Source organism: Dicentrarchus labrax, unplaced genomic scaffold, assembly GCF_905237075.1.
Source record: "Dicentrarchus labrax unplaced genomic scaffold, dlabrax2021, whole genome shotgun sequence".
Lineage (NCBI taxonomy): Eukaryota > Metazoa > Chordata > Actinopteri > Moronidae > Dicentrarchus > Dicentrarchus labrax.
This window is the reverse complement of record NW_026136720.1, coordinates 9,726,301-9,751,461: the sequence shown is the minus strand read 5'-3', so window position 1 is coordinate 9,751,461 and position 25,161 is coordinate 9,726,301. Positions and strand designations below refer to the sequence as shown.

General features: G+C 39.0%; 1 protein-coding gene across 3 annotated transcripts; it reads right to left on the bottom strand.

The window, feature by feature from the left end:
* Positions 1-2,588: 2,588 nt before the first annotated feature.
* rfx4 (regulatory factor X, 4) lies at positions 2,589-24,758 on the bottom strand. Of its 3 annotated transcripts, none has more exons than XM_051382058.1 (18): positions 22,694-24,758; positions 20,236-20,322; positions 19,922-19,982; positions 16,915-17,038; positions 15,410-15,471; positions 14,748-14,961; positions 14,195-14,272; positions 13,907-14,070; positions 13,036-13,136; positions 12,870-12,928; positions 12,615-12,759; positions 12,178-12,272; positions 11,532-11,649; positions 9,181-9,300; positions 8,172-8,330; positions 7,902-8,067; positions 7,659-7,797; positions 2,589-4,030 (listed from the first exon to the last, which is right to left on the bottom strand). In XM_051382058.1, the coding sequence occupies exons 1-18, from the start codon at positions 22,734-22,736 to the stop codon at positions 3,758-3,760; spliced, it is 2,208 nt and encodes a 735-aa protein (XP_051238018.1). In that variant the 5' UTR covers positions 22,737-24,758; the 3' UTR covers positions 2,589-3,757. The 3 variants fall into 3 exon arrangements, with proteins under 3 accessions (XP_051238018.1, XP_051238017.1, XP_051238019.1); XM_051382057.1 differs by having other exon boundaries at positions 8,172-8,333; positions 22,694-24,755; XM_051382059.1 differs by having other exon boundaries at positions 7,902-8,028; positions 8,172-8,333; positions 22,694-24,754.
* Between the last annotated feature and the right edge of the window lie 403 nt (positions 24,759-25,161).

The following is a 25,161-nucleotide window of genomic DNA, read 5'->3' as shown; positions in this document are numbered from 1 at the left end:
TGTGTGTGTGTGTGTGTGTGTGTGTGTGTGTGTGTGTTGCTGTCAACAGGGAAACTCCCCTGACTGTCTCTTTATAACACAGTCTGTACATAAACTGCATCATATAAAACATTAATATACTTTATTTTATATATTTTTTTAATAAGTCTGCAGAGTTTTTATTTGTTTTTTTTAATTTTAGTTTTTTTTATTATTTTTTTTTTAATTCAGGTGTTTTTTTTTCCAGAGTGGATTTGCTCGTTTTAGTTATTTTTTTTTATTATTTAAAAATGTTTAGTTTTTAATTAGTTTCAGTGTAGGTTTGTTTTAATTTACACTGCTCACAAAAAGTTAGAGATATTCCACTTTCCTGTGAAATTTATGGAAAATGTAAAAAGTTGATGCTACAGTGATATTATATCTAAAAGTAGGGCATTTAAGTAGAAGGTCAAATTAAGATCACCTGGAAAGGTTATAGTGCATTTTATGTACATTCTGAAATTTCATCTGAAAGCCGAATATCCCTAACTTTTTGTGAGTAGTGTATATATTTTTATATAATTTGTCTAATGCAAGATTTAAGAAGTTCAGGATATGTGTTACAATACGTACAGTACATATGTTGACATCCCAGTCTCAATAAAGAGATGCACTAATGCCTCCTGATGCTGACAAAAGACTAAAACTAGAGATATATTTAGTCGTTTTTTTAAGTACACAATATTGTTTTATCTGTCATTCAGTTAAATAAAATGTTTTTTTTATCGCACCTAGTTTTAGTTTTTAGTTAACTATAATAACCTTGTTCCAGACATAAGCCATGTGCTTTGGGGATAGTATGAAAAGTATCAGATAAATAAGGGAAAGCAGAATTATTTAGTTCATATTCAGGCTATATAAACCTGAACACGTGTCAGTTTTATATTAAATAATGTAAATATTGTTTAGTACAATATGAAATATTTATCTGAGAATGAATTTTTCCTCTCTGGCTCATAAGTGTTCGTAGACTATTATAAGATGTCCTGTTTGAGGTTTTGGTTGCATTGAGTATTGAAAATGTTTGCCTACGTATTCTTTGACGTTTCCAATCTGTTCCATCTCTCTTACGGAGAAATTAATGAACATGATTGCTTTCACTTGTTTATATCAAGTTAAACCTGGTGTTACTGAGTCAACAGTGCTGGTAAAAAGATATTTATGAATGAAAACATTAAAATATATGTTAATGTATGACTGGAGTTTGGCATCACAGAAATAAAATGCTGTTATTTCAGATTTTAAGAAGTAGGGGATAGATCCTTCAGATTATTTTGAAATGTCTTATTGTTTTATAGATTAAAGAAAATAACAGAATAACACAAAACATTCTGGAGCCAGTTACAGTTTGTGACTGCAGAAAAAGTCTCCTAGTGAAATCAGTGCCACTTTTCACGTCAATAAATGGGGTCAGGGTATCTACATATTGTTTACGTGTGGAGTATATTTGTATATTTTCTCTTTTTCTGTGCAATCTTCCTTCAACAGTCCAAAGACATGCACATAAACTGGAGAATCTATAAAGAATAGAGAGTGAAGATGTGTTTTCCACCTAACTAAATGTTCCCACAGGTCAGCTTCCCTTCATGAACCTTAAACAGAAATATTTTAGGTAATAGGTGTATTTATTTAATTAGATCTGTAATTTTAATCTTATTCAAACACATCTTTTCATTTTAATACACTAAGTATAAGAAATATACTTGAATCAGTGTGTTATGGGTTTAATTTAAAGCACATAACTATTAAAAAAGATTTAAAAAACGAGGTACGTGTTATAACTGTGTGAGCAGTGTTTATAAGGAGTAGTTCGGAGATGTCTGACAGAGCTGACAGCGATGTGCACTCCCAGACTCACCAATCTTTATCTGAAATCTTCAGCGGATATTGATATTGACACTCGGTCAGGTGATTAAATCACAATCGTGAGTTGCATTTTTTTTTTTTTTTTTTTAACAGGTTTTCTGCATTCAAAGTCTCGGCTGTGAGTCGTGCAGGGAGACACTGAGAGACACAACACAGAGGATCTATGTTCCAATAAATACAAACCTCGGCAGGGGTCAGAGGTTAAAGGTTACGGGACTGAGGTGCAATGACCCCAGCACAGCAGGACATTCTCTCTATAGAAATGTAATTCTTTCTGCAGTGTGGCCCTTGTGCTACCGGCCCAACCCCCCACGGTGTTGTCACCACATGAGGAGAGAAGTAAAAAGACGACTTCAGAAAATGTTTTTCCTTCTCCAACAACAAAATGTAAACTGGAAGTCTGAGGGGAAGCTAAGATGGGATGAAGAATTTAGAAAAAGCAAAACACATGTCAGTAGTTATAAAGTCAACATATAAGGCAAGTTAGTGAAATCTACCCTAATTATATTAAAGACTTTCTTCTTATAGTCACACATTGAAAGATTAAGACTTAAGAGATCAATGGAATTCAAGACTTAAGCTCTAGTTCTGATATTGATGAGTATTAAATGGACATTTCTGTGCATTATTTGATGGACTTTAACACAGAAAAGAATAAATAAATAAAGAGTTGAAAAAAAGACGAACATTTTGACAAACATGACTCACTTTTTTAAATTTGTGAAATTATTTATGTGGCAACATTTTTCCCCACATACACATCAGTTTCAACTGTGATAGTTTAACAGTCACCACAGACGGTTTCCAGTGCTTTTATTTACAGAAAAGTGGCTAGACTTCATGTTACTGTACACTTTGATATTTTCCCTTTTTATAAATACCCATAGGGTAATAGGTCCTCAGTAGCTTTGAGTGCATTATAAAACACACAACCCTAGGTTAATGCGTCTTTTACTAACCATACAAAACAGAGAACAAAGTACCAATTGTAACATAGAAAATAAAACATACGCCATGTTACAAAGTTACAGAAAATACATACTATATATATATATATATATTGTCACAGGAAAACAGCAAAAAAGATTGCGACAGAATACACTCGCACAGTTGTTGTCACAGCATTCAATCATTAAAAAAACTATCCGAGATAAAGACACACTGATCAAGGTCTTTGAAGAGTTTATACGACGTTGTATGTTTTGTCTTTGTGCCACTGTATTTACGGTGTCCCAAAAAGAACGTTAAGGCAGTACAGTTCATCCACATCCTGCAGCAAACGAATCTGCCGCAGCGAGCCCAGTGACAAGATGCTGCACAGTGATGAGCAACGAGAGGAGTCGGCGGTGTCACTGAGATTGTACTGACGTCAGTAACGGCTTACAGCATCCCGATCCGTCAGCCATTGACAAAACTGACTGAGGGTTGGCCGGATGATGTGTGTGCTGACGCGTGAGGCTGATGAGGGGGGAAACTCTGGCAGAGGTGTACATTCCTTAAAACAAAGGCACAGGTTGGCAGCAGCATTGCACTCTTAAAAATGATTTTGCTGCAAGTTTTGACAATCTATATGATTTGAATTGAATCGATTCTTTGCTCCAGCAGTGAGCAAAAAACATCAATTGTTGAATAAATTTCATTAAACTTCCGCACAAATTACACCACAATCATCAGAGCGATTGACGTAATGAGTCTTTTCAAATTGTCAGTACATCCACACCATGATTCCTATTACCTTGCATTGGTACTATCCACTCTCTGCTCTTCTTCTTTTTTTTTTGATGTGCTTGATTGGAAGTGTTCAGAGACTTTGCATCCACCAGTCTGGCAGGCCTGGAGCTTGTACACAGCGGTCCGAAGCGGTGCCTACGGGCTATTTCGCCCAGCCTGTGGTGGCCTCTCCGTTGATGTAGGCAAAGCCGGGGAAATGCTGCGAGTGTTCGTACTCTGAGTTCCTGCGTGGGCCCAGGGGAGAGTACATGTCCCCAGAGGTGGCATAGCGGGATGAATGCATAGGTGGGCTGGTGTAACAGGTGTTAGCTGGCGACACATCTGGCCACCGGGTGCCGACAGGTGCAGGGTGCAACCGGGGAGTGCTGCCCATCAAGCAAGGCTCCATTCGAGACATCTGGCCGTTGAGCTGATACTGTGGAAGAGGAGAAGGCGAGGAAAGACATTATGGTGATGCAGCAATAAAAACATAAAATATATAGTCAAGAGCTTCGCATCTCCAACTTTATACACCACATTCTTCCCAGAAAATATTATGCTTTCCAAGTACCACCATCATGACTGAGGTTACGATACAGTAGCATAGGCCGACCCTAAGATTGATCATTGCTGACTGTGGTTGAATCCTGAATGGAACCACTTCGAGGACCAGAGCTAAACTGGTTGAAATGCTGGCACTCCAGGTCCACACTTCTCTTACCATTTGGAGCCACGATTACAGTGTTTTTGAACCATTAATTTTACCTCAGATTACTATCTTGCCTTCATAGTGTAGCTTGTGATTAATCATGCATGTATGCATGCGTTACATGCATGAACTTGACTATGTAGCAGGTTGATAATGAAACAAAATATTACACCGAATGCAAAACTTATTTTAAATTACATTTCAACTAGTTTGATTATTTTTGTTTGAATTTTTTATTTTTTTTGATTATTATATATTTTTAAATTAATTTATATTTCAGAGATTCCTCTGCATACCACCAGTGGTACACATGCAATAGTTTGAGACCTTAGCTTAGCATTAATGCTAAACACAGCAAGGCTCTTGCACATAAACCCCATGAAACATTGTCGGCACATTTTGCGGCAACTTTCTGAGCTGATAAATGAAGCCAACGCTGAAGCGCCTAAAACTGCAGTTCCTTTACTTTACAGCAGCAATAAACAGCCTGATACAAAAACTTTTAAAACTTTATTAATGGTTAAAGTTGTGCATAATTAAGTGTGGCCACTTTGAGTGACAGGTGGGTGACGTCATAGGAACCACAGCTCCACCCACGCTCCATGTCTGTGCCTATTTTGGCATTCAGGACTCAGGACTGCCAAGATGGCGACGGCTGGAGCCACCACACTTCACAACAGCTTCACAACAGCTCTTCAGAAACCTGTGGGTTAGTTTTATACAGTCTATATATGGGAGTCAATCTTATTATCTAACTGTTGGCAAAAATGTCAGAAACAAACAAGTGGACAAACACTGAATCCTTTATTTAATTATTGGCCTAAATTTAGTCAAATTTTACATATTGAGTAAAAAGAAATACTCATATGGACAGTTCTGCATCATAAAATCCGACCACGAGTAACCTTTAATTATAAATGTTTACAGAGTGTCCTCAAATGTAGCTATAAACCTGCTGATATCACACTTGATGCTGTGTAAGCGCAGTAGGGTGTGAACTGACCCTGCCAATGGTAATTTCCTGTCAGGGGAAATTGCTTCACAAGTTGTACCACAGTCAAAACAGATCTAGAATAGAAAATTAAGCCACTTAAGAAAATTATACATCAACAAAAAAAAGTAGTTTTCCCGTGTTATTTTTGTTGCCTATGGTGACTGAACCCAAACAGCTCCGACTAAATCTGCTTGTTGATAAGAATATTTTGGACAGATGGGGATCCGACAAAGTTTTCTGCTCGTCTAAGCTCCACCCCTAACCTCTCACACGGACAAAGCAAAGTCATTGTGCCCGATTTAAGCTCAGACAGGCTTAAAAAAAAAAAGTGGAAGTAGGACCCTTTTCCTTTTTCTCACTAAATATAAACACAACAGTCGATCCCATTATAAGGGAGCACGGCATGGAAAAAGACAGTCAGTGCAGGTCAGAGAGCAGAACAGACGGCTCAGCTGCCTGTTGTTCACAAGCAGAAAAGAGACCATTGAATAACAATATTTTAATAAACGCCCCATTGCCCTGCTCTGTGGCTACTGGCTCGAACAGATGAAGAGACTATTGAGAGCTGGAAAGAGGAGTAACAGAGCAGGGCCCCTCTTGGCCCCAGCCAAGCCACCTTTCACTGTCTGCTTCCGCTGTGTGGAGAGGGTGATTCGGGGACTTTTAGAAACACTGCGACTGCTGAGGTCCAGCTGATCTCCTCCCACCATAAAGGCAGCGGAGGCTGGAGGGCCCTTGACAGGAAATTACCATCAAAAGAGTTAACTCACACCAGAAGCTACACGAGCTGTAACATCAGCGACTCCATCTCATCCTAATAACCTTTTTTTCTTTTCTTCTCACGTTTGAATTCAGTCTTGGGACGCCCTAGTGGCTCGCCTGGTGGAGCGTGAGCCCTGTGTACTGGTGCTGGGTTCGATTCCAGCATGTGGTCCTTTGCTGCATGGTTATTCCCCCTCTTCCTCTCCTGCATTGCCTGTCTATTTTCAGCTATCACTCTAAAATAAAGGTGTAAAAAGCCCAATCTTCAGTCTTCCATTACTCTCTTATAAGGACAGTTTACATTTTAAAAGACCAGTCTGATGATATCCATCAACTTGTTCCACTGCTGCTGTGCTCAGTGTACTAACCAGTGTCTCAACTTAAACTCATTTGTTTGACTTAACTTTCAATTCTCAGATTAGTTCAGCTTGTGCACCTGATACCATTATCTTGGGTCACCTCAGTCTCAATGAATCTCTTGGCCTTGCAGTCCACATTTGTCCTGCCGATGAGATTAAAACTGGAAGCTTTCTCATAACCACTGCGTTTCTCTAACGCTCTCCTGTTTTTGTTTCTGTCTCCTATAATGCATGTCTCTCTCTCTCTCTCTCTCTCTCTCTCTCTCTCTAGTTTTCTCCCTCTCTCTCACTCAGGCTCTTCTCTGTTGGACTGGCACACCCATCCAGATGTTTGGATCTGTGATCGTCGTCCCCAAACAGCGTCTCCTCTCCTCTCTCCCTAGTTTGCATGTGTTTTCAGTGGGTTTGTCCGTCTCTCCTGTCTGTGTGAATGCTGTACTGTCTCTTCTGGGTTTGTGTCTGTCCTCCATCCATTGGAGTCACTTGAAGTGTCTCACTGTCCTCCCAAATCCACACTTTCACATATATTTTATCAATCTACATATATTTGTATTTTTGTCAACATAATTTGTATATATTGTGATATATTATTCTACTCTGTGGTCTGTTCTCTTCCAGATCTGGAGAGGCAAATTTGTATGTAATGTGATTTTGTGGTTTGTTCTGTACACTCATTATCTATTGAATGTCTGCTCCATCCTGGGAGAGGGATCCCTTCTCTGTATCTTCAATGTTTTCCCTGTTAAGAGGTTTATTTGGGGGAGTTGTCCTTACCCGAATGAGGGTCTAATGACAGAGGACGTTGTACAGATTGTTAAGTCCACTGAGGAAAATTGTGATTTGTGATTTTCAGCTATATAAATAAAATTGAACTTAACTAGTTTAGACATACACACACACATACATTTTGTTTTTATTAATGTGAATTTAATTTCACTTTTATTTACATACTCTACTGCAGGTACATCTTTGAGGTACTTGCACTTTACTTTTACAGTTTTATTTATTTTTATCTTTTCAGAGCAACAACAGGTTATGTATCTAAATACAGAAGCATATCCCGTACTGTATATTATCTATCTGGCAAAACTTGAGTCTTAGTTCCCTGAATGTAAATGTTTAACTTTTAGTTATTTATAAATGAATCTATGCCTACATCATTGATTTAAAAGGATTAAAATATATTTACATTTATTTTAAATGATATTGAACCACCAGTTCTTGAGTGACTGCCACTGACCTGTGCAGACGACCGATGGTAGGCGGAGTAGTGGAGGGGGGCTGGGATCGCCGGCTCATGGGCCAGACTGGGATACTGGCTCTGGATGGAGTGAGGATGCTGGTTGGCGTAGCTGCCATAGTTGTAGCTACCAGTATACCTAGAACGAGGTAAGCTAAATTAATTCAAGAAATCCTTAAACAAAACTAAAATGTTTCCAAAATGCCTTGAAAATTTGTTTTTAATACTAAAAATCATAATTACCCATGCTCCTCTCTGTGGGTGTAGACTGGCATCCGGTGGGTGGAGGATGGAGGTGGGGCTGGAGCGCTGCTCCTCATACAGGACAGCTGCTGTCCGGCCTCTGGAGTGGAGCCGCCTGCTGTTGTCACTGTGTATGTAAGGGACCAGGTATATGACTGAACAGCGCCTGGTAGACACATATATGGACACAGAGACAAATGTGTTGGCGCAGAGGAACTATGTGCGGTGAGACATCCGTTTATTTAGGATATCTGCGTGTGACTGTCTCACCTGTGGTGGAGGTGACTCCGGTGTACTCTGGGGACACGGCCGCTGTTGGGGAGCTGGCCGAGGAGACGCCCACCGAGTGGACTGAGCGAGCGGGAGAGAAGGATCCTGGAGACGGGGAGGTGGGGGTGGTTTCTGTCAGCGTGAATTCCTCCTCTCTCTCTGCTGAAGGTGTCAAGAGGGGACAGATCGTTAGACAAATCAATATAACAGGGATCTCTTGTGAAATAAAATTTGCAGTTACTTTAAACTCTCTGTGAGTCAAACTTGAATGTGTACAACTAAAATTAATTTATAATTTTTTTTTGCAAACTGTAGTTTATAGACTTGCATGGATTGGAAAGAGGATTCAAATGTTTTGATACAAGAATTTAGATGTACAGCAGGTACAATTCACAGTCTTACTGCACTTTGTATGATGATGAAGAGAAGTAACTCATGTCAGTATGACTATTAATGAGCTGGAATAATAAAATCTTAGCTACCTCAGTAGAGCAAAAGATCAGCATTTCTTTAGGGTTTCTTGCTAATGACCCCATCTTATGCTCCCAGAACTCTCATGACTTCAATAGTTTGAGGTTTCAAGTTGTAAAGTAAATATACTTTTATACTTTGTTTACTTGAGAGCACTGAGGGAGAGTCACCAGTAATTAACGATAATCTTCATGAATCATTAATCAGCTGATTATTTTCACAATTAATCTGTTTGGTGCATAAAATGTAAGATAAACATCTAAGTGATGTCTTCAATTTGCTTATTTTGTCTGACTGACAGTACAAAACCAAAGCTATTTAGTTAATTATCACTTAAAACAAAGAAAAGCAACAACTCAAATGTTTGTGGTTTTTGTATGAAAAAGCGCTTAAATGACAAAAACAGATACATTTTCAATTTCCAGTAACACAATATTCTTATTCGGTAACTTAATTTCTTTATAAACTACTGCACAACACATTTAATGCAGCTGCACTGTCATTAATTATTGACTGAACCTCCAGGTAGCGGTCTCACCTGTGCTTCCCTCTCCCTTCATGGCCCTCATGAGGTCGTTGGCTCTCTCCTGGCAGTGCAGGGACTCCAGCAGGTAAAGCACATAATCATCAAACATGAGGTGGATCAGGTGGAAGGACCCTGAGGACAGACAGACAGGAAGACTTTAATACAGGGAAAGAAGTGTTATTTGTACCCAGGGGCGCAGCCAGACTTTGTAAACATTTGGGGCTTAACCTAGGGGGGGTCTGGGGGCCGTTTCCCATTTACAGTAGGTATATGTTTTTCAAGCCAGCTTCTGGAAAAACATGATAGTTGCACAAGAAAGAAATCATCCTGAAGAGCCTTCATCCTGTTCTGTAACTAATTGTTCTTCAACTGTCTTTAAGGATTTTAAACCCTGTAACCTAAAAAGAGGCAAAAATAGTTGGATGTTTTTATTTTGAAGTTACATAACATAGGTAGGGTAGGGATTTGTGAACAGCATTACTAATCTTGAAACCTATATATACTTTTAGCTTTGTTATGTCAGTAGTCCAGTAACTGAATGAAACACGACACACATAAGACGACAACCCCTATAATATTTCAACCTATAATATATTACAGTATTTCCTCTGTAACAGAACTTCTCCTTTGATTTTCTGGTCCAGTCAGAGAGACTGAGGGCAAAATTGTAGTTACATTAAAAGCCTAAAAGATGTTTTGAGAAACATTCGGGGCTGGAGCCCCAGAAGCCAAGTCCCCCTCCTGCTCCGCCTCTGTTTGTACCAAAGAATTGAAGGTTATTGGGAGTAATTGTGTGTTAAAAAGTGATTAATGTGGTAACAGTGAGACTGAGTTGGCCGGAAAAAAGAGCCTCCAACAGGATATCCATGTTGTGGGATAGGACATAAATGATGATGACCATTAAGACCGAAGCATCCGAGTGACGACATCACATCCTGCAGACTGACAGGGGGGCTGCTGTTATTAAAAAGAAGCGAGTTTGATTTTTTCCGTGTACCGAGGCAGTGCCAGAAATATGGCAGCCGACCCCCGAGGTCGCACGGAAGAAGAAGAAGACCGCTGCATGTGAAGGAGTGTCACAATTGTGTCATTGTGCGGGTCGCTGCCGCCGTCGTGCGCATAATAAACACTATTCAAGGGAGCAGGGTGTAATACTGACCGGTCATAAAATGGAAAAGACAGGCAAACACATCGGGAGAGGGGAGGGACGGCTTTTGTTAATTAGCTGTTTGTGCACAGAGACCTGCTTTATCAAACCACTGCAACCAGCTGTGTCTTTGATATTCACAGACAGACCCAAAGGACACAAGTAGAGGAAAGAGAAGCCATTTTCTTTTCTTTTCTTTTGTTTTTTACAACTCTTCACTTATTGCAAACCTTGGTTGTGCAAACAAGCTGTTAAAGCAGCCATTTTAGTTGTTTCTCCCCTTATTTTACACTTGAGATTCATACAGTAGAGGAATGTACACCGACTTTGGCCATCAGTGGTGATGTATATATATATGTATAATTAAAGACTTGTGAATTTGTCCGAACAGATCTTTAACTGGCACATTTTACATGGAAATCCCTTAATTAGTGATATGAAATCTTCAATATTGTGTAATTGTTTTGGGCATATTCATGATGGTCAGCATAGATTATTTTTATGTATAACAAAGGATGATCTATAGGTGTTTAGAACAAATCTTAAGTACAAATTATTAAAAATATTTCCTCATGACGCACTAAATCCTGCTTTATGTAAAGCAGATCTCTGAGTGCACAGTTACATTCAGGTAGATTACCATCAGCTAAAGCTATAGACACTACATAAACAGGCAGGTTCAAAGTTCTCCTTGAAGAAGAAGAACTTTCAATGTTTTATTGCTCATCATATGGTGATTTAAGAACAACACTTTATAGTAAAATGTCTCTGATGAGTTCTTTTGGAGCGATCATTATATATCTGTATTTTGGACGTCAGTCAGAGTTGGGGGTGCTAAGAGAAAATCAGTCGATATAAAGTCTCATATTAAATACTAAATGCATGACATTCGCGTTTTTTTGCATTCATTTGAATGGCGAGAATAATTTATAGCCTATTTAATAGTTATTAACAACTATTTACACAGATTCTATAACTTAGTGGATAAAACGGATGAAAAACAAAGTTTTCTTTTATGAACAAATGTTTTTTATTATACCAGATTTTAGGGGGTCCCCCTAAACGCCAATGCTTATTAGTATGTGTGGTAGGGGGCTCTTGTCTGTGCATGACACAATAAACAAACTTTTCTGCCCACTCATGAAGCACCATCAAATTATGCGTGCATTTCCTGTCTGTTGCATTAACTAATGATGACAAAGCGTTAGCAGCTCACCAAAGCTGGGCGCGCTGTGGAGGGTCATATCTCGGATGACTCTGGTCCCAAAACACGACCACATCAGCAGGAACTGTTGGGCCACCTTCTTCAGGCACCCGGGCCTCTTCCCTGCCACCTAGAGAGAACATTTCCATGAGAAAAGAGGGGGAAGGGTTGGGATGCCGGGGTAGAATTAACCCCTTGGTCCGCATTGGGGCTTAACCCTCAGGAACGAAAAACATGTCAACAAGTCAACTATTTAATTTGCCCCCAGGGACACGCCTTCCTATTGAACTATTGTCTGGGCAGTCCAAGACGTTGCCAGGGCAACCAAATTTTACAAGCCCATATCTGGCACATAATGGACGCAAATGGGAAGCTTGAAGACATCATTAACTGGGAGGATTGCAACGTAAGTGCCTCTGTGTAAGACAGACACAACAGGGACGAGTGGATTTCGGCCGCAGGTGTCTCTTTTAAAAAAAAATCTGACTTCTGCAGCACAGCACCTCAAACGTTTAGTTTTAAACCACTTCTCTGCAACAGAGGTGGAAAATGTATAAACTTCATCAGTGCGACTTGAACAAAAGACAGATACTTTATGTACAAAATGCTGAGTCAGAACAGGCATAAAGACGTGTTAAAAAAGTTTTAGCTGTCTGACCTTGACGACACAGCGGTCAACCATCGAGTCCAGCCACTCGATGTACGCCTCGATCGGAGACTGCTCCTCCAATAGACGGTCAAACTCCTGATACACTGTGAAAGGAGGGAGAAAGTCAGGTTACACAGTATTTTACATCACTTAAAAGCTATAAAATCGGTGCTTCATCCTGTTGCAACAACTTCTACGTATCTGTGACCTCTGATCCGGCCAGGACGGACTCAGAGGAGTGGGGCTGGACTGAATTGGAGATGCTCCACAGGGCGTTTCAGAGGAGAGTGAACTTGTTTAACCTTTTGGTCTCCATCATTTATGCTTTGACTCTGCTGGTCGTGGGAATGATTGTCCTTCTGTGTGTTGTTTGTGTGGAAGTAGAGTGTAATTCTCTGTCTGGCAGCGTGCGTTCGAGTGGAATCAACGTAAATGTGTGGACTTACAGTGGATAATAAGCTGCCTGTGCTCCTCTTGTGAGTCCTCCATGGTGTAAAGTGTCTGCTTGGTGATGCTGTTCAAGTCCACATTCCTCCAGTCCTCCAGCATTTGAAAGGTGATGTCGGCACTGTTTATCACAGTCCGTGATGCCTGGGGACAGATAAATCAACAATATTACTTACAAGCATACCCATATCCCTTATCAGCCGTGTTTGTTCATATGGGTTTTATTAAAAAAACATTCAGAGCGCGACAGGCACCTGACATAGATGGTTTAAGGATGTTTGCCGCTTTAGAATCTGAGAAAATCTTCTGGACACTGGAAACGAAGAGGAGAAAACAATACGGCGTGTCATCATAAAAACGTTGTGTTTAAAAATAAAAATGTGAAGATGTTAAACTGTTATGATGAGATTTTACACTTACGTTCAAATTTGATATTCCTCAGGTTTTCAGGAAGGTCATGAAGTGCTATTTTTAGCCACTCGTCGAGCTGTTTGGCAAATTTTCGAATAACCTGAGTCAAACTGTGCAGACGAGGGGAAACAGAAAAACATTAAATACATCGTAAGTCATAATTTAATTTAATCAGAACAACAACTAACAATTATTTTCACTATGTTTATTATTCTCTCAATCCATTTTTTTGTTCAAAAATTGTTGCAAAATAGTAAAAAAGTTACAAGTTGGGGTCTAAAAATTACTCACCACTACTTCTACTAAATCTTAGAGAGAAACAAAGATATTCAACTATCAACCTCAATCTGATGAGGAAGACTGAGATGTGAGAAGCTACAGAAAAAGCAAGTAAAGGCTTATGCTTGTTTCCAAAGTACTTTATGGCTAATCAGTTAAAATATGATGAATGAAATTATATTACGGTTGATGCAGCAGCTTTAATTTACACTCCAGGACGAGCGGGTACACTGTTATCTGTATCTGTGCAACCAACTGAATTATCTGTGTTCATATCTGCACTGGGAATGGGCGGGGCTTATACCAGAAGAGGGTTGGACTAACTGGAAGTTGTTCATTTAACTCCTTGAAATTAATATGGTTGATCAGAAGTTGCTACATTATTGGAAAACTATTTATAAAATTAAGCTTCAGAGCAATGTTTTTGTTCACATTTTATTCATTTTATACTCCTACTCATCATCTGTACCAGACAATCGCACTACTATAATTAAATGTTTGTTGTTAAAACATATCACCCAATCCAGTTTTAGTAACAGCAGGCAGAAAAATGGTACAAAACTCACATATTTTAGGAGTAAAGGTTACAACACGTGCTCACCTATCAGGCAGTGCTTGCAGGACGGTGGGCATCAGCACCCCAGAGATGGCCTTGTAGAGGATGGAGTCACAAACACCCACTATGTTCACCACCGTGGTGGAGCCGAGGACAGGGAGCATGTGGGGCGGCATGCCCTGCCAGAAGTGCAGCAAGAAGCTTTGGACCTGAAAGTACAGCACACACACACACACTGCGATATTCAGTATTACAGGAAATAACAGTTCAATCAAACAGTTTCTTTGAGGCAGATTTGATGTGTAAAATGGTTTAAAACAGAAGAAACCTTGCCTCATCAAAGTTGGCTCGAATAACAGTGTCCAGTATCCTCTGACAATGCGTTCTGTACATCATGATGAAGGTTGACACCTGTGAGTAACAACAGAATATTAATCTCATTGCATCACAAACTTAATAGCTTTTTTTTTCTCTCTTTTGGGAAACTAAAAAAAAGTGGTACAAAAACAAGAAAATAAATCTTGCACAAAGCATGTGAATCAATAAATACATGTTACAGGTCTAGGCTGGAACAGAGTGATATAAACCGAGCTTTAGAGATCAGCAAAACACAAACCATTTAAAATCATGGCCCCTCTTTAAAAGCCGGACAGCTAGTGCCTGTCCTTTGTCCATTACTAGATCTTATTATCTCCCCCAAAAGATTAAGAGTTAGTGAGGAGCCAGCATATAAATCCTCAAGGTCCTTCTCTAAATGCAAACCCAGTGAAGGTCCCGGGGCAGATAAAAGGCTGGAGCCAGAGGGGGCGCAGAGATGGTGAGATGGCAGGGAGAGGTGGGAGGAGGGGGAGAGCTGTAAGGATGGACTTTTAAAACTCCTGTTTACCCTCTCTTCTGGCAGGCTGGCAGGCAAATTTAGGTCTTTGACATTTGGAAACTCTGGCAGGAGCGTTCCCAGTTTGGAGCGCGGTGAATACGCCACTGTCTGCTTCGTAACCTCTTTCTTCCCCGTCTCGTTCACCCACGCCGCTCCCTTCTTGGAGTACATCACGTCATAATACTGAGAGGTCTCCTTCACCGCTATGCCGTAGTAGTGGTACCTGAAGAGAACAGAGGGACAAAGTAGGATCATTATAGGTTAAAGAAGAGTGTGAAAGAAAACTAATACGTAATTTATTATACGTTTGTTTAAATAAGTTTGGTTCTTCAGATTACATGCTTCTCGATGATCTTTCTAGTCTACAATTAGCTGATTTCTCCTAATGAAGATTGTGATAAATGTATCAGGTAAAGAAAGTGTTAATTTCCAGTAAAATAGATTAAAATAATAAAATAAAATAAGTAAATAAATCAGCTTTATTTTAATTATAGAATCTCACAAATGCAGGAGTAATTTGAGTTAATGAGTAATTTTAACTTTTAATGATGCTAACATGCTGTGCTTTATGCTTTGTCTGCATGTGTACGCCACAGGTTTTGGGGGGGTGTTTGTGGATAAGTGTCTAATATGTAGGTAGTTTATGACATAATAAAACTAAACCAACTCACTTTGACTGCCCTCTTGTCCCCAGTCTTCTGGTAGTCAGTGCTGGAAACTGTTGCCTTATGATCTGTTCATTGGAGGAGAGAAAAAGTTGTCAGTGTGCTACAGAAAGAGAGAACTTTAACTTATATCTTTAAAGTAAATTCCTCTCAGCCTTTCACAGGAGTTTGTAACAGTAAAAGGGAAAATAAACAGGAGGTGGAAGCAGGTGACACAAATAAGATCTTTATGTAATATCAACTTAGACTTTTTAACACACAGCAAATACAGAATTACTTGTCAGAAATTACTGCTCTACAGTATCTTTAGTTCTTTATGAGAAAGTGTTTAATTAAGTTTGTCAGGAGAACAACATGAAAGTCTCATAGCTGTGACCACGGGGAGGTCTGTGAGGAAAAAAAAAGAAGCTTTGGGAGCCATCCATTTATGACATTCAGGGGTATTACTTTTTTTTTTTTCCCTATATCAACAGTCTCCCCTCATCTATCCTCCCACCCATCCTCTCTCCTGCTTACTCTCTTTCTCTTCTCCACTCCCTCCTTCTTCCTCTCTCTCTCCTCTCTTTTTTTTTTTTTTGTCCAAAAGAGATTGGCTCCTCGGTCCAGCTCCTGGTGCAGAAACTTTAGCAAACAGTGTAGCTCTCCATTGTGTGGGATGAAAAAAGAGGGCAAGCTGTGAAGTTTCTGTCAGGCCCCGCTTGATAAATGAGCAGACAGGGAGGCAGTCCGGGCCCTCTCTCGTTTTTTTGTCCTGAATCAATGAAGCCTTCCTAAAGGACACCCCACACTGCTCCAGCCACTGATCTAACATTCCGCAACATCTCACCCTTCCAAATTTCCTTTAATTACACATTAATCCAGGCCCCTTCTCTTTTTCAATATCTTCCGACAGGAGCTGCAGAGGGGCGGCGGGGAGGGTGGGGGTGGCGGCGGCGATGGTGGGCTGGGTTGGGGGTTGGGGCCGGAGTCCAGAGTACAGGGGATCGCTGGGGGTAGGAAGGCTGAGGAACTTCTTGGGGTTGTGGGAACAGACGAAAGCACATCTCCTTTGGCTCTAGATTATGTGTTCAGTGAACGACCGCAGAGCTTTGCTTGCTTCACACTGAGCTGCAGTTGATATTACTTCAACAGCAGCCAGAGCTGCAGCACAAAAACCAACCCAGGCATGAAATGGTCAGACTTAATGCTTATGGCTGATTTAGTGCCAGAGATTATTGCTTTCATAGGGGTAACAACATCCGAATATTGTTCTTCTGTTGAGTCATTTTGTTCTGATTAAACTTACAGCGCACATATAGATGTATATTAAAAACCCTAAAAAACTGAGAAATGCTCAACTTCAAATCATCTGCGTAGTAAGTCAGACATTTTAAATAGAGATGCTGACAACAGATGTTACAGAATTAATGGATTTCGTGTGTTTTTATGACATTTAAAAGATGATTTTCGGTTAAATTGGATGAGGGAGGGTAATAAAAGAGTTGCCAGACGGTTTAACCTTTGAATCTTACCTTTCCAAAGCTGGCTGCGTTCACAGGCTGTGTGTCATGCTTTTCACTGAAGTCTAGGTAATGCATGTAGAGGGCACTTCGGGGGATACACACACCTTCAGCTATCTCATAATTCTCTTCTAGCCTGTTAAAAAAATATTGAAGTTTGTGAATGAGATGAAATGAGAGAATCATAGCTTTTTTTTTTTTTGTATAAATGGGGGGAAAATGTGGATTAATTTACAGTGTGAATGTTTAGGAAGCCAGATTACATCCATGTCAGCATAAAGAATCAATGCAGTGAAATAATAAATGATAATATGGTGTTAAAGTTTAAATGATATTTACTTGTGCAGGTACATTAATAACCATTATGGCAAATTTCTATAAACATAAAATGTCACGCATAGTAAGCCCATGAAGTCAAAACAGAAAATAAATAACTGAATAAAAGCACAGTTATATAATTTTAACCAGCATCAAGTCCGCTCATTCACAACACATCATGTCACATAAACAGTCACAGACATTTAACACTACAGACAGAACCAATCAGCAACAGGATTTAAATGTTCAGAAACACACAGCAGTCAGTAGATGTACTGCAGCACACAACTTTATCATATTTAGCATCAAGACAACTCAGATATCACTGACTGCAAAGACATAAACACCTGCTCCTGGGGGAACATGTGTAATAGACCAAAGTCCAAAAGGTAATTTTCTTGATGATAATAACAGGAGAAACAAAATGTATAAAAAGATTGTACTTCATGATAATTTTACAGTGATCGTATGTGTTTTTTGTTTCCAGTTCTTACATATAAAAGGTTCACGTTGGTTTTAGTGTAGTCTGCTTTAAGTTCTGTTTTACTGATCTAGTGAATTATTTAAATCTCCATTAAGAAATAAAGTAGAAATTAACACTGAATAAAATTATTCCCTTTAATGTTGAAGAGTTGCTGGCACTTCGAATCCCAATGAGAAGCAAAACACGACTCTAAATCTTTTAGTAGTTGTCAGTGTTTCTAAACTGCATTTTGATGATGTTGGATGAGTTTGTAGCTGTTTGCTAACACACTAGCCGTAAGAGTGAGGTGACTTTGAATTGGTTATTTCTTATGTGTCCTATAGGTCTCTATCTGTTATGCTTGGAAACGTCCCCTCCTCTCACCCTCTTCTCTTTTGTGGGGTCCCCCAGGAGTCTATTCTGGGTCCCCTTTTATTTACCCAATAAAGCCTGGTGCCATCAATGTGTCCAGAAATTAAAAACTGGATGTCCAGAAATGTGGTTTTTTGTTTAATTATTTTATTGTGAAATGGATCTTATTTGCTTTTAGTTCTTTGTTTTGACTGTAAAACATTTTGAAACGTCTGTGCCGTGATGCTTTAAGGTTGTTTTGGAGTATATCTTCCCCCTAACGGTCCAACAAATTAAATCACTCACTGCATCTTCGCTGTCAATAAATATTGCAATGTGGTATCACACTATTCCCATACAAACATGTTTGTCCTTGTACAAGTAACAATAAAAGGTCAAATAACTTAGAGCGTACCCAAATCTAAGCCTTGAGGTACACCAGCATCAGTACCAGCAACCACAACGTTAAACAACACACTGAATCCTGCCACCACCTCATCATGCATCACGAGTTGCATTTTTATTTATATAACTCGTCTGTTAGCTTCTTCAGTTGTTAGATTAATTGAGCTGGCACACACTGTTTCACTTATAATCTTGATGAAAAGTAAACGCCTCTTACATCGCACTTTTATTTTTATGGAATATACAGAATATGGCAACTGTAAGAGCCTGGTGCTCTTCTTTTATGAGCCCTGACTGTATTGTTTTATTAAACCATGGGAGATGATCTCTTTGACCTGAGTTACATTTGCTTTCATCCAGAAAGTTGTGAGCTGTTATAAAAGAATTACAATCAATGTTTTCAGTGGAATAAAAGAATATATAGACATTATACAGAAATAACTGTATTTTCTAGACTCCACTAATGATTATTCTGTAATGTTATGGTATAAATATTACGGTTGAAAACTTTAACTATAACATCCTGCTAAAATGTAAGTAAAATTTCTAGTATTTCACTATAATACCTGCACATACAATACTTATGCACAGTGAAGTGAGGCCAATGTCTATATTATGTCTATAATGCTTCTCTTTAAAATGGTACAACCCAACTCATGTTCCTCACTCAGGGTTCCAGCCCCCCCACAGTGCAGGTTGAATGTCTATAAATATTAATTTTAAGCCTATGTGCATTTTTGAGTGCTGTTAAGTAAAGGCTGGTCACGTGGCTGTGCAACAGGCAGCCACATATAAACTAGAGGCAAGTGTGGGGTTTGCATTTTATACACGTAGAGGATATGAAAGATTAAAGCTGGTCTTCTTTTTAAGTCTGTGTCTGCGTAAGATGAGTACAAAACAAATTTCCGCTTGAGGACAAATAAAACATAAAATGGTATTTGATCAGATTATCATGATCAGATGTTAAATTAAAACAACTAAAAAACAGAGTTTTCTAAATTCTCCTTCTTGTTACTAAAAAAAAAAAAAAAACATTTCAAAGGCAGGAAGTCACTTATATCTGTGTTTATAGTTTACTATATATTTAAATAAAGCCAGAAAAGAACCCAGTGTGAAGAGAAACTGGTATCATCTGTCTGTGTCATGTAAAACTATTCGAATCAATGCATTTTTAATATATTTAAAAAATGAGGAGGGAAATCTTGGAGGCTTTACCACCAAGTTACCACTGCTATGTGCCACAGTTATGTGTGTATCACTTTAAACCTGGTCAATTAATTTTAGGCTCAATTTTTATCATTAATATTTCATGTTGGTGAGTGGAAGCTTTAATTTATTAAAAACCTTTTTTTGGTTTCATAGTTTTTATATTAATTCACAATATTTACATTTGATTACTTCTGTTTGACACAAAAATTTGTTTTTTTAAATTTATTTTCTCTTTTTTCTTTCAAAAATACAAATTTATTTTTAATTACTTACCATTCCAGGGTAGCCGGTGTCGAATGTGGTTTAGAGGCTCTGTTGTTTTCTTTTTCTTCATCTGTAACATTCAACACATTGTGGATTTTTAGGATGAAATTAAGTTATTTTACGTAAAATGAGTCAAATGAGAGTTCCTATAACCCACAGTAATGTACAAAACACTGTATGTCATTTCCTCTGGTTGAATGACGTTTATAGCACTAAACACTAACTATAAGATGAATAAATAAAGTCTAGGAAACACACAACACAACAAGAGTTGACAGGATTCCTCAGTGAAGTCAGTAGTTAACAGTGTTTGTGCTGCTTACGCTCGTCGTTGGACATGTTCCCCAGAGACGTGTGACTGGAATATCGCTTGCTCTCACTCTCGTTGAGGCATCTTTCAATCCAGCTCTCTAAAAAAAGAGACATGATTGAGCACAGATCACCCTCTTAGTACAGCTCAGAAAAAACTTTTTTATGTTGTTATTCAGACAGAAGGGATGAAATTATGAATCATAAGAATAGGATTTTTAAAGATGTAACAGTGGGATTTTTTAATTGTCTTTAGCTAAAAGGTTTTGATGTATTTTTCATTTTTTTTGTATTAATATTCATTCAAATTTAAATTGTCAAATTAAAAAACTCTTTCTGGGGTGAACTCATTTTGTCCTGCAGTTGAATAGAGCCAAAGCTGTATTTACATAAACAGTGCAAATCACTGCCTATACAGGACACTTTAAATGTCACTAATGTGACAGGGCGAGCTGACAACAATCGATTGTATGGGCAGCGGTGCAGCCATGGCTCTATTTGAGATGTTTTCACCAGGACGGCAGGATTCCAGCATTGTTCCCAGGAAACTACGAGCGTACACAGTTGCTTAAAAGAGCCTGTGCACATTACTGAAGCAGTCTGGTGGAATAGAGGCCATTGTCCTGTTTTAATTTCTACTTAGAAATAGCTCAACTGGTGTGCTTTCTGTGAGCGAGCAGCAGCAAAACACTAAAGCTTTCATGTAGAAACGAGTGGAAATCCATTTTAAATTCTTGCTTTTTTAATTTTATTTTTTTAGGAAAGTTATTCAGTATTTGATGAATGTTATTAAGAAGGAGATTGTACATGAGTAATATTCTGGTTTATTTGAGTGCAAAGCTTTATTTTTTTATTAGAATAATAAGCTACAACTTATTTACCAGCCATTTGTACTTAACTGGAAGCCCTAAAAAAAATATTAACTCTGAATAAAAACTATTATATGCAGCCTAAAACAGAAAATCAATGTGTGTACTTGTATTTTAGTACACACAGCACTAAAGTAAAAAGTACCTAACAGGTTAGTTCTGAGCTCTACAACATTATATTTCTTTAAATTGTGTTTTTATCTTTTTTATTTCTGCATGTGAACTAACAATCACCATAGCAGCTGTTGCTAGGACAGACTGCTGGCAGGGTGACCTGTTGGTGCAGCCCATTGGGGGGATTCAGAGGAGGTCACATATATTCAAAAGTTTTAGAAAGTTTACACTCGATGAGGAAGCTACACCTCACTGTTTGGCACGTGCTGACAGAAAAAAAGGTCGGACAGTAGTTTAGAGTCCCATCGTCGCTGCAAACTCACTGTGAGCTCAAGTTTTTAGAGAAATATATTAATTAGAAGTCTTTAAGGATCTACTACCAACACCTTCTTTAACTTACTGATTAATAGCACTCTATATGGCGATTATATTCCCTGTTATACAATAAAAAATAAAAGAAAGCAACCTGTGCATTTGCATTTGAATAAAACACCATCAGTGTCACTGACGGCTTTCTGACACGTCTCATCATTTACAACAGTGTTGGCTTCTTTTCTACCTAAAAAAAAAAAAAAAAAAAACAAACCTAACAAACCCTGGAAATGAAAAAGTGAATCCACTGAAGTGAAGCTAATTCTCCACAGTGGCTCAGACCTCAAGCTTCATTTGCCACAGGAACAGATAAGTTGGGGATCTAAATAATTGGATTAAATTTGATCAACAAGTGAAACGGATGTTCACTCATTTATTAACACATTCAGGACTAAACTACTCTATGTTGCACAAGCATTTTGGTTTAGTATAAACTATTTAAAAATCCTTTAAGCAAAGATTTACTTCCATTGATCACCTTTACTCATTTTAACACACTGAGCCGCTTCTCAACAGTTTAATTGTTTCTTTAAATCCGACTGGACATGAATCAACAATGTTTCTGAAAACAAATTTACTTTTACCAGATAAGATATAAAAATATTTTACTGATAGATTCTCAGTAAAATGCAGTTTTTAAGTTGAATAAACGCTTTAGTTTTCTGATTTTGGACTAAAAAAAACACCCAGGAAAATAAGCCAAAAAGAGGATAAGACTTTAAAGTGCACCATGATGTGCACTTGCTGTTTTTTTTTCTCTAATCGATCAATCTCCTATCAATACTGGAGATTTAAGGGCTATTTCCCTGCTTTCTGTGACTTTTCTTTAGTCACTGGACAACTGTGTCTTATAACAGCACTTCTCAAAAAATGTGTGTGACCAGAAAAACACTAATTCATAAATAACAAAATTTAAACAAGTCATAAAAAGGTAAAAAAAAAAAAAAAACAACAGCTGAGCATCCAAAACCCTTGCGCTGAATTACAGCAGGGAAAGTTTGAGACTTCCAGAAGAGCAGCAGCAGCAGCTCACACAACGTTTTTTTCCCCGAACAGAAGCTAGTTTTCTCGACGAAATCCACACACAGCAAAGCCATCACAGTTTAACAGGACTGACCTGTGGAATCCATATCAGGCTCCTCCAGCAGCCCACAATGCATCCTCTTCCCATCAACGACACTGGCTCCTCCAAGAAAATGGTTTAGTGCACGTTTCCCCCTCCTCAGTGGCTCTCCCCTTGTCTCGCTCTCTGTTTCCGTGACCACTGCCCGTCACAGGAGATGTTGAGGATCTGAGGTTCGCCCAGAGAGGGGTGGTGTTGGCGGAGGAGAGGGGGGAGGTGGGAATAAGGGAGGAAAGGGGGGTAGAGACTCCAGAAATCCAGCGGGGGGAAAGCCAGACCCGTCAAAATGTTTGCTGATGTTTCATGGGAAAGGGGCTGATTTTATAGGAGCCCTGATGGGGACATGTCATTGATAGGCTTGGAAGGCTGATGAATGGCCCCAAGTCAGATGGGGATGTGGCAAGGCTCACTGGAAGTCTTTTGTGGGGCTGTTTTGAATAAGAAAAGCTCCCTCCCAACGAAAAAAAAAAAGAGGCTTAGATCTACGCAGTCCTAACACTGTGGCCTCCCCGTCTTCCATTATGGCATTTAATACGTTTTTATACACCCCAGAGCTCCATATAAACATACATCCCTACACAACCGCCGCTCCTGCTTTTCCTTCTGATTTTAACTCCCAATTTTCATGTCCCGCAGACACTTGTTGCCACATTTGGTCAGTTTCTCACCTCATTCCACCATTAAACCATCTTTGTGCTAACTTTTTCTCAGAGTCGACAAACCACGTGCTCGGACGAACATAGGAACATGCTAAAAATTGCACCAGTGTGAATTTTCTGGTGGAGTTGTCACCCTCTTTTTCGCTCACTGTTTCGCTGTGGCAACCTTATTTTTGGTGTGCCTCTCAGAAGAGGGAACGGTCACAAAGGGGGGGAAGTAAAAGTGCAAAGCCCGAGGCTGGGAGGGCTCTGATGGAGTGCCTGAGAGCTGGAGAAGGGAAAGCTGTGATTAGAATATGAATGGAACCACAGGAGAGGGGGAGAGGAGAGGGGAAAGAAGAGGGGAGAGGAGAAAGGCGGATTATGGCTGAATTACTCACCACACCATGGATAGCAAAGGAGGACTTTCTCTACCAGCGCGCAGGCACCACTGCTGCTACTCACCGACACACACCGTGCAGCTACCTGGGAGCACGTGTGGGACTGGGTGGCAGCAACATTGCACGGACCTCTCTGTGCATAGCTGGTTATAACAGGTCCGTGCATCCATTCAGACTCATACAGGAAGAAAAAAAAGACTTGTTGGAATGAGTGACAGGTCAAAGGGGCTTCTAAAAAAGCACAAAAAAAACAACCCACATCATCATACCAGGAAATCATTTAGGCTCGTCTGTAAAGATTCTTCGAGCTTAAGAAGAAGTTAAATAATAAATATACTATAACAACTCATTAATGACACAATAATCAAAGGCGTAAATGGTGGCTGTTACAAAGCCGTGACCTCAAAGAAGGATCTAATTAATTTCTGTCAATTAAGGAGAAAGTGGAGTCTGCATCTCCCTCAGTGGACGTCCCTTTTTTTTTTTTTTTCATCCTGTTATCTGCTTATTAGAGCCTCATAAAATAGGACAGGTGCAGCCACCAAAAGAGCCTCTTCCACCCTTCCTATTCTCACACACTCTGCCTGCACAAACGGATGTGTACTGCTTTTGTTCAGTGAAAAGGCCCCAATTGAGTTGTGTGTGTATGTGCGAGTAGGGGGTATGGTTACGCTACATACGACATGTTGGTGGATTTAAGGCTGCGGTTTAAAAGAGGAAACCATAAAGCAACTTTTTCTTCCTATTGACATGAATGGAGACGTATACTTCTACGTGTCATCGCTCAACATTGTCGTATTTAGCATCCAGCTGTCTGCTTATCACGTGGAATTTATATGAGAGTCGTCCTTCACTATCTGCTGGGAAACTTCAATTATCAACAGAAAAACAACCCAAACAAAACTCCTTTTGATGCTTTTAGCTCAGCCAGTTTGTTCTTAATGGAGTTTAATAAGATCTGGTTGATAATTCAGCTCATATTAAACTTTGTTATCATGTTCAACGATTGTCAGGAGATTCATATCCTGATGATGTGATGTATAATCACTAGAAAGCTGCAGTGATTAGTTGATTTATCAAACAACAACAATTGTTTTAAAAGAAATCGAACTTTCTCTGGTTCTCAAATGTGAATATTTGTAGTTTTAATTTCCTTCTACGATTGTAAACTGAATATTTTCGGTTTTAGGACTGTCGGTCGCTTCAAATAAAACATTTGATGAAATTATCATAGACTCTGAAACTGTGTCAGCTGAGTATTTTGTTTAACACGTGACATGTGATGCATTAAAGTGGGAAACATTCATTATTTTCTATTTGATTTTGCATACATTTGCTTAGTTACGACATAAATCCATATCAGAAAATACAATTATTTTCTATTATTTAAATAATGTGATTCAGACATATTACGCAACTGTAG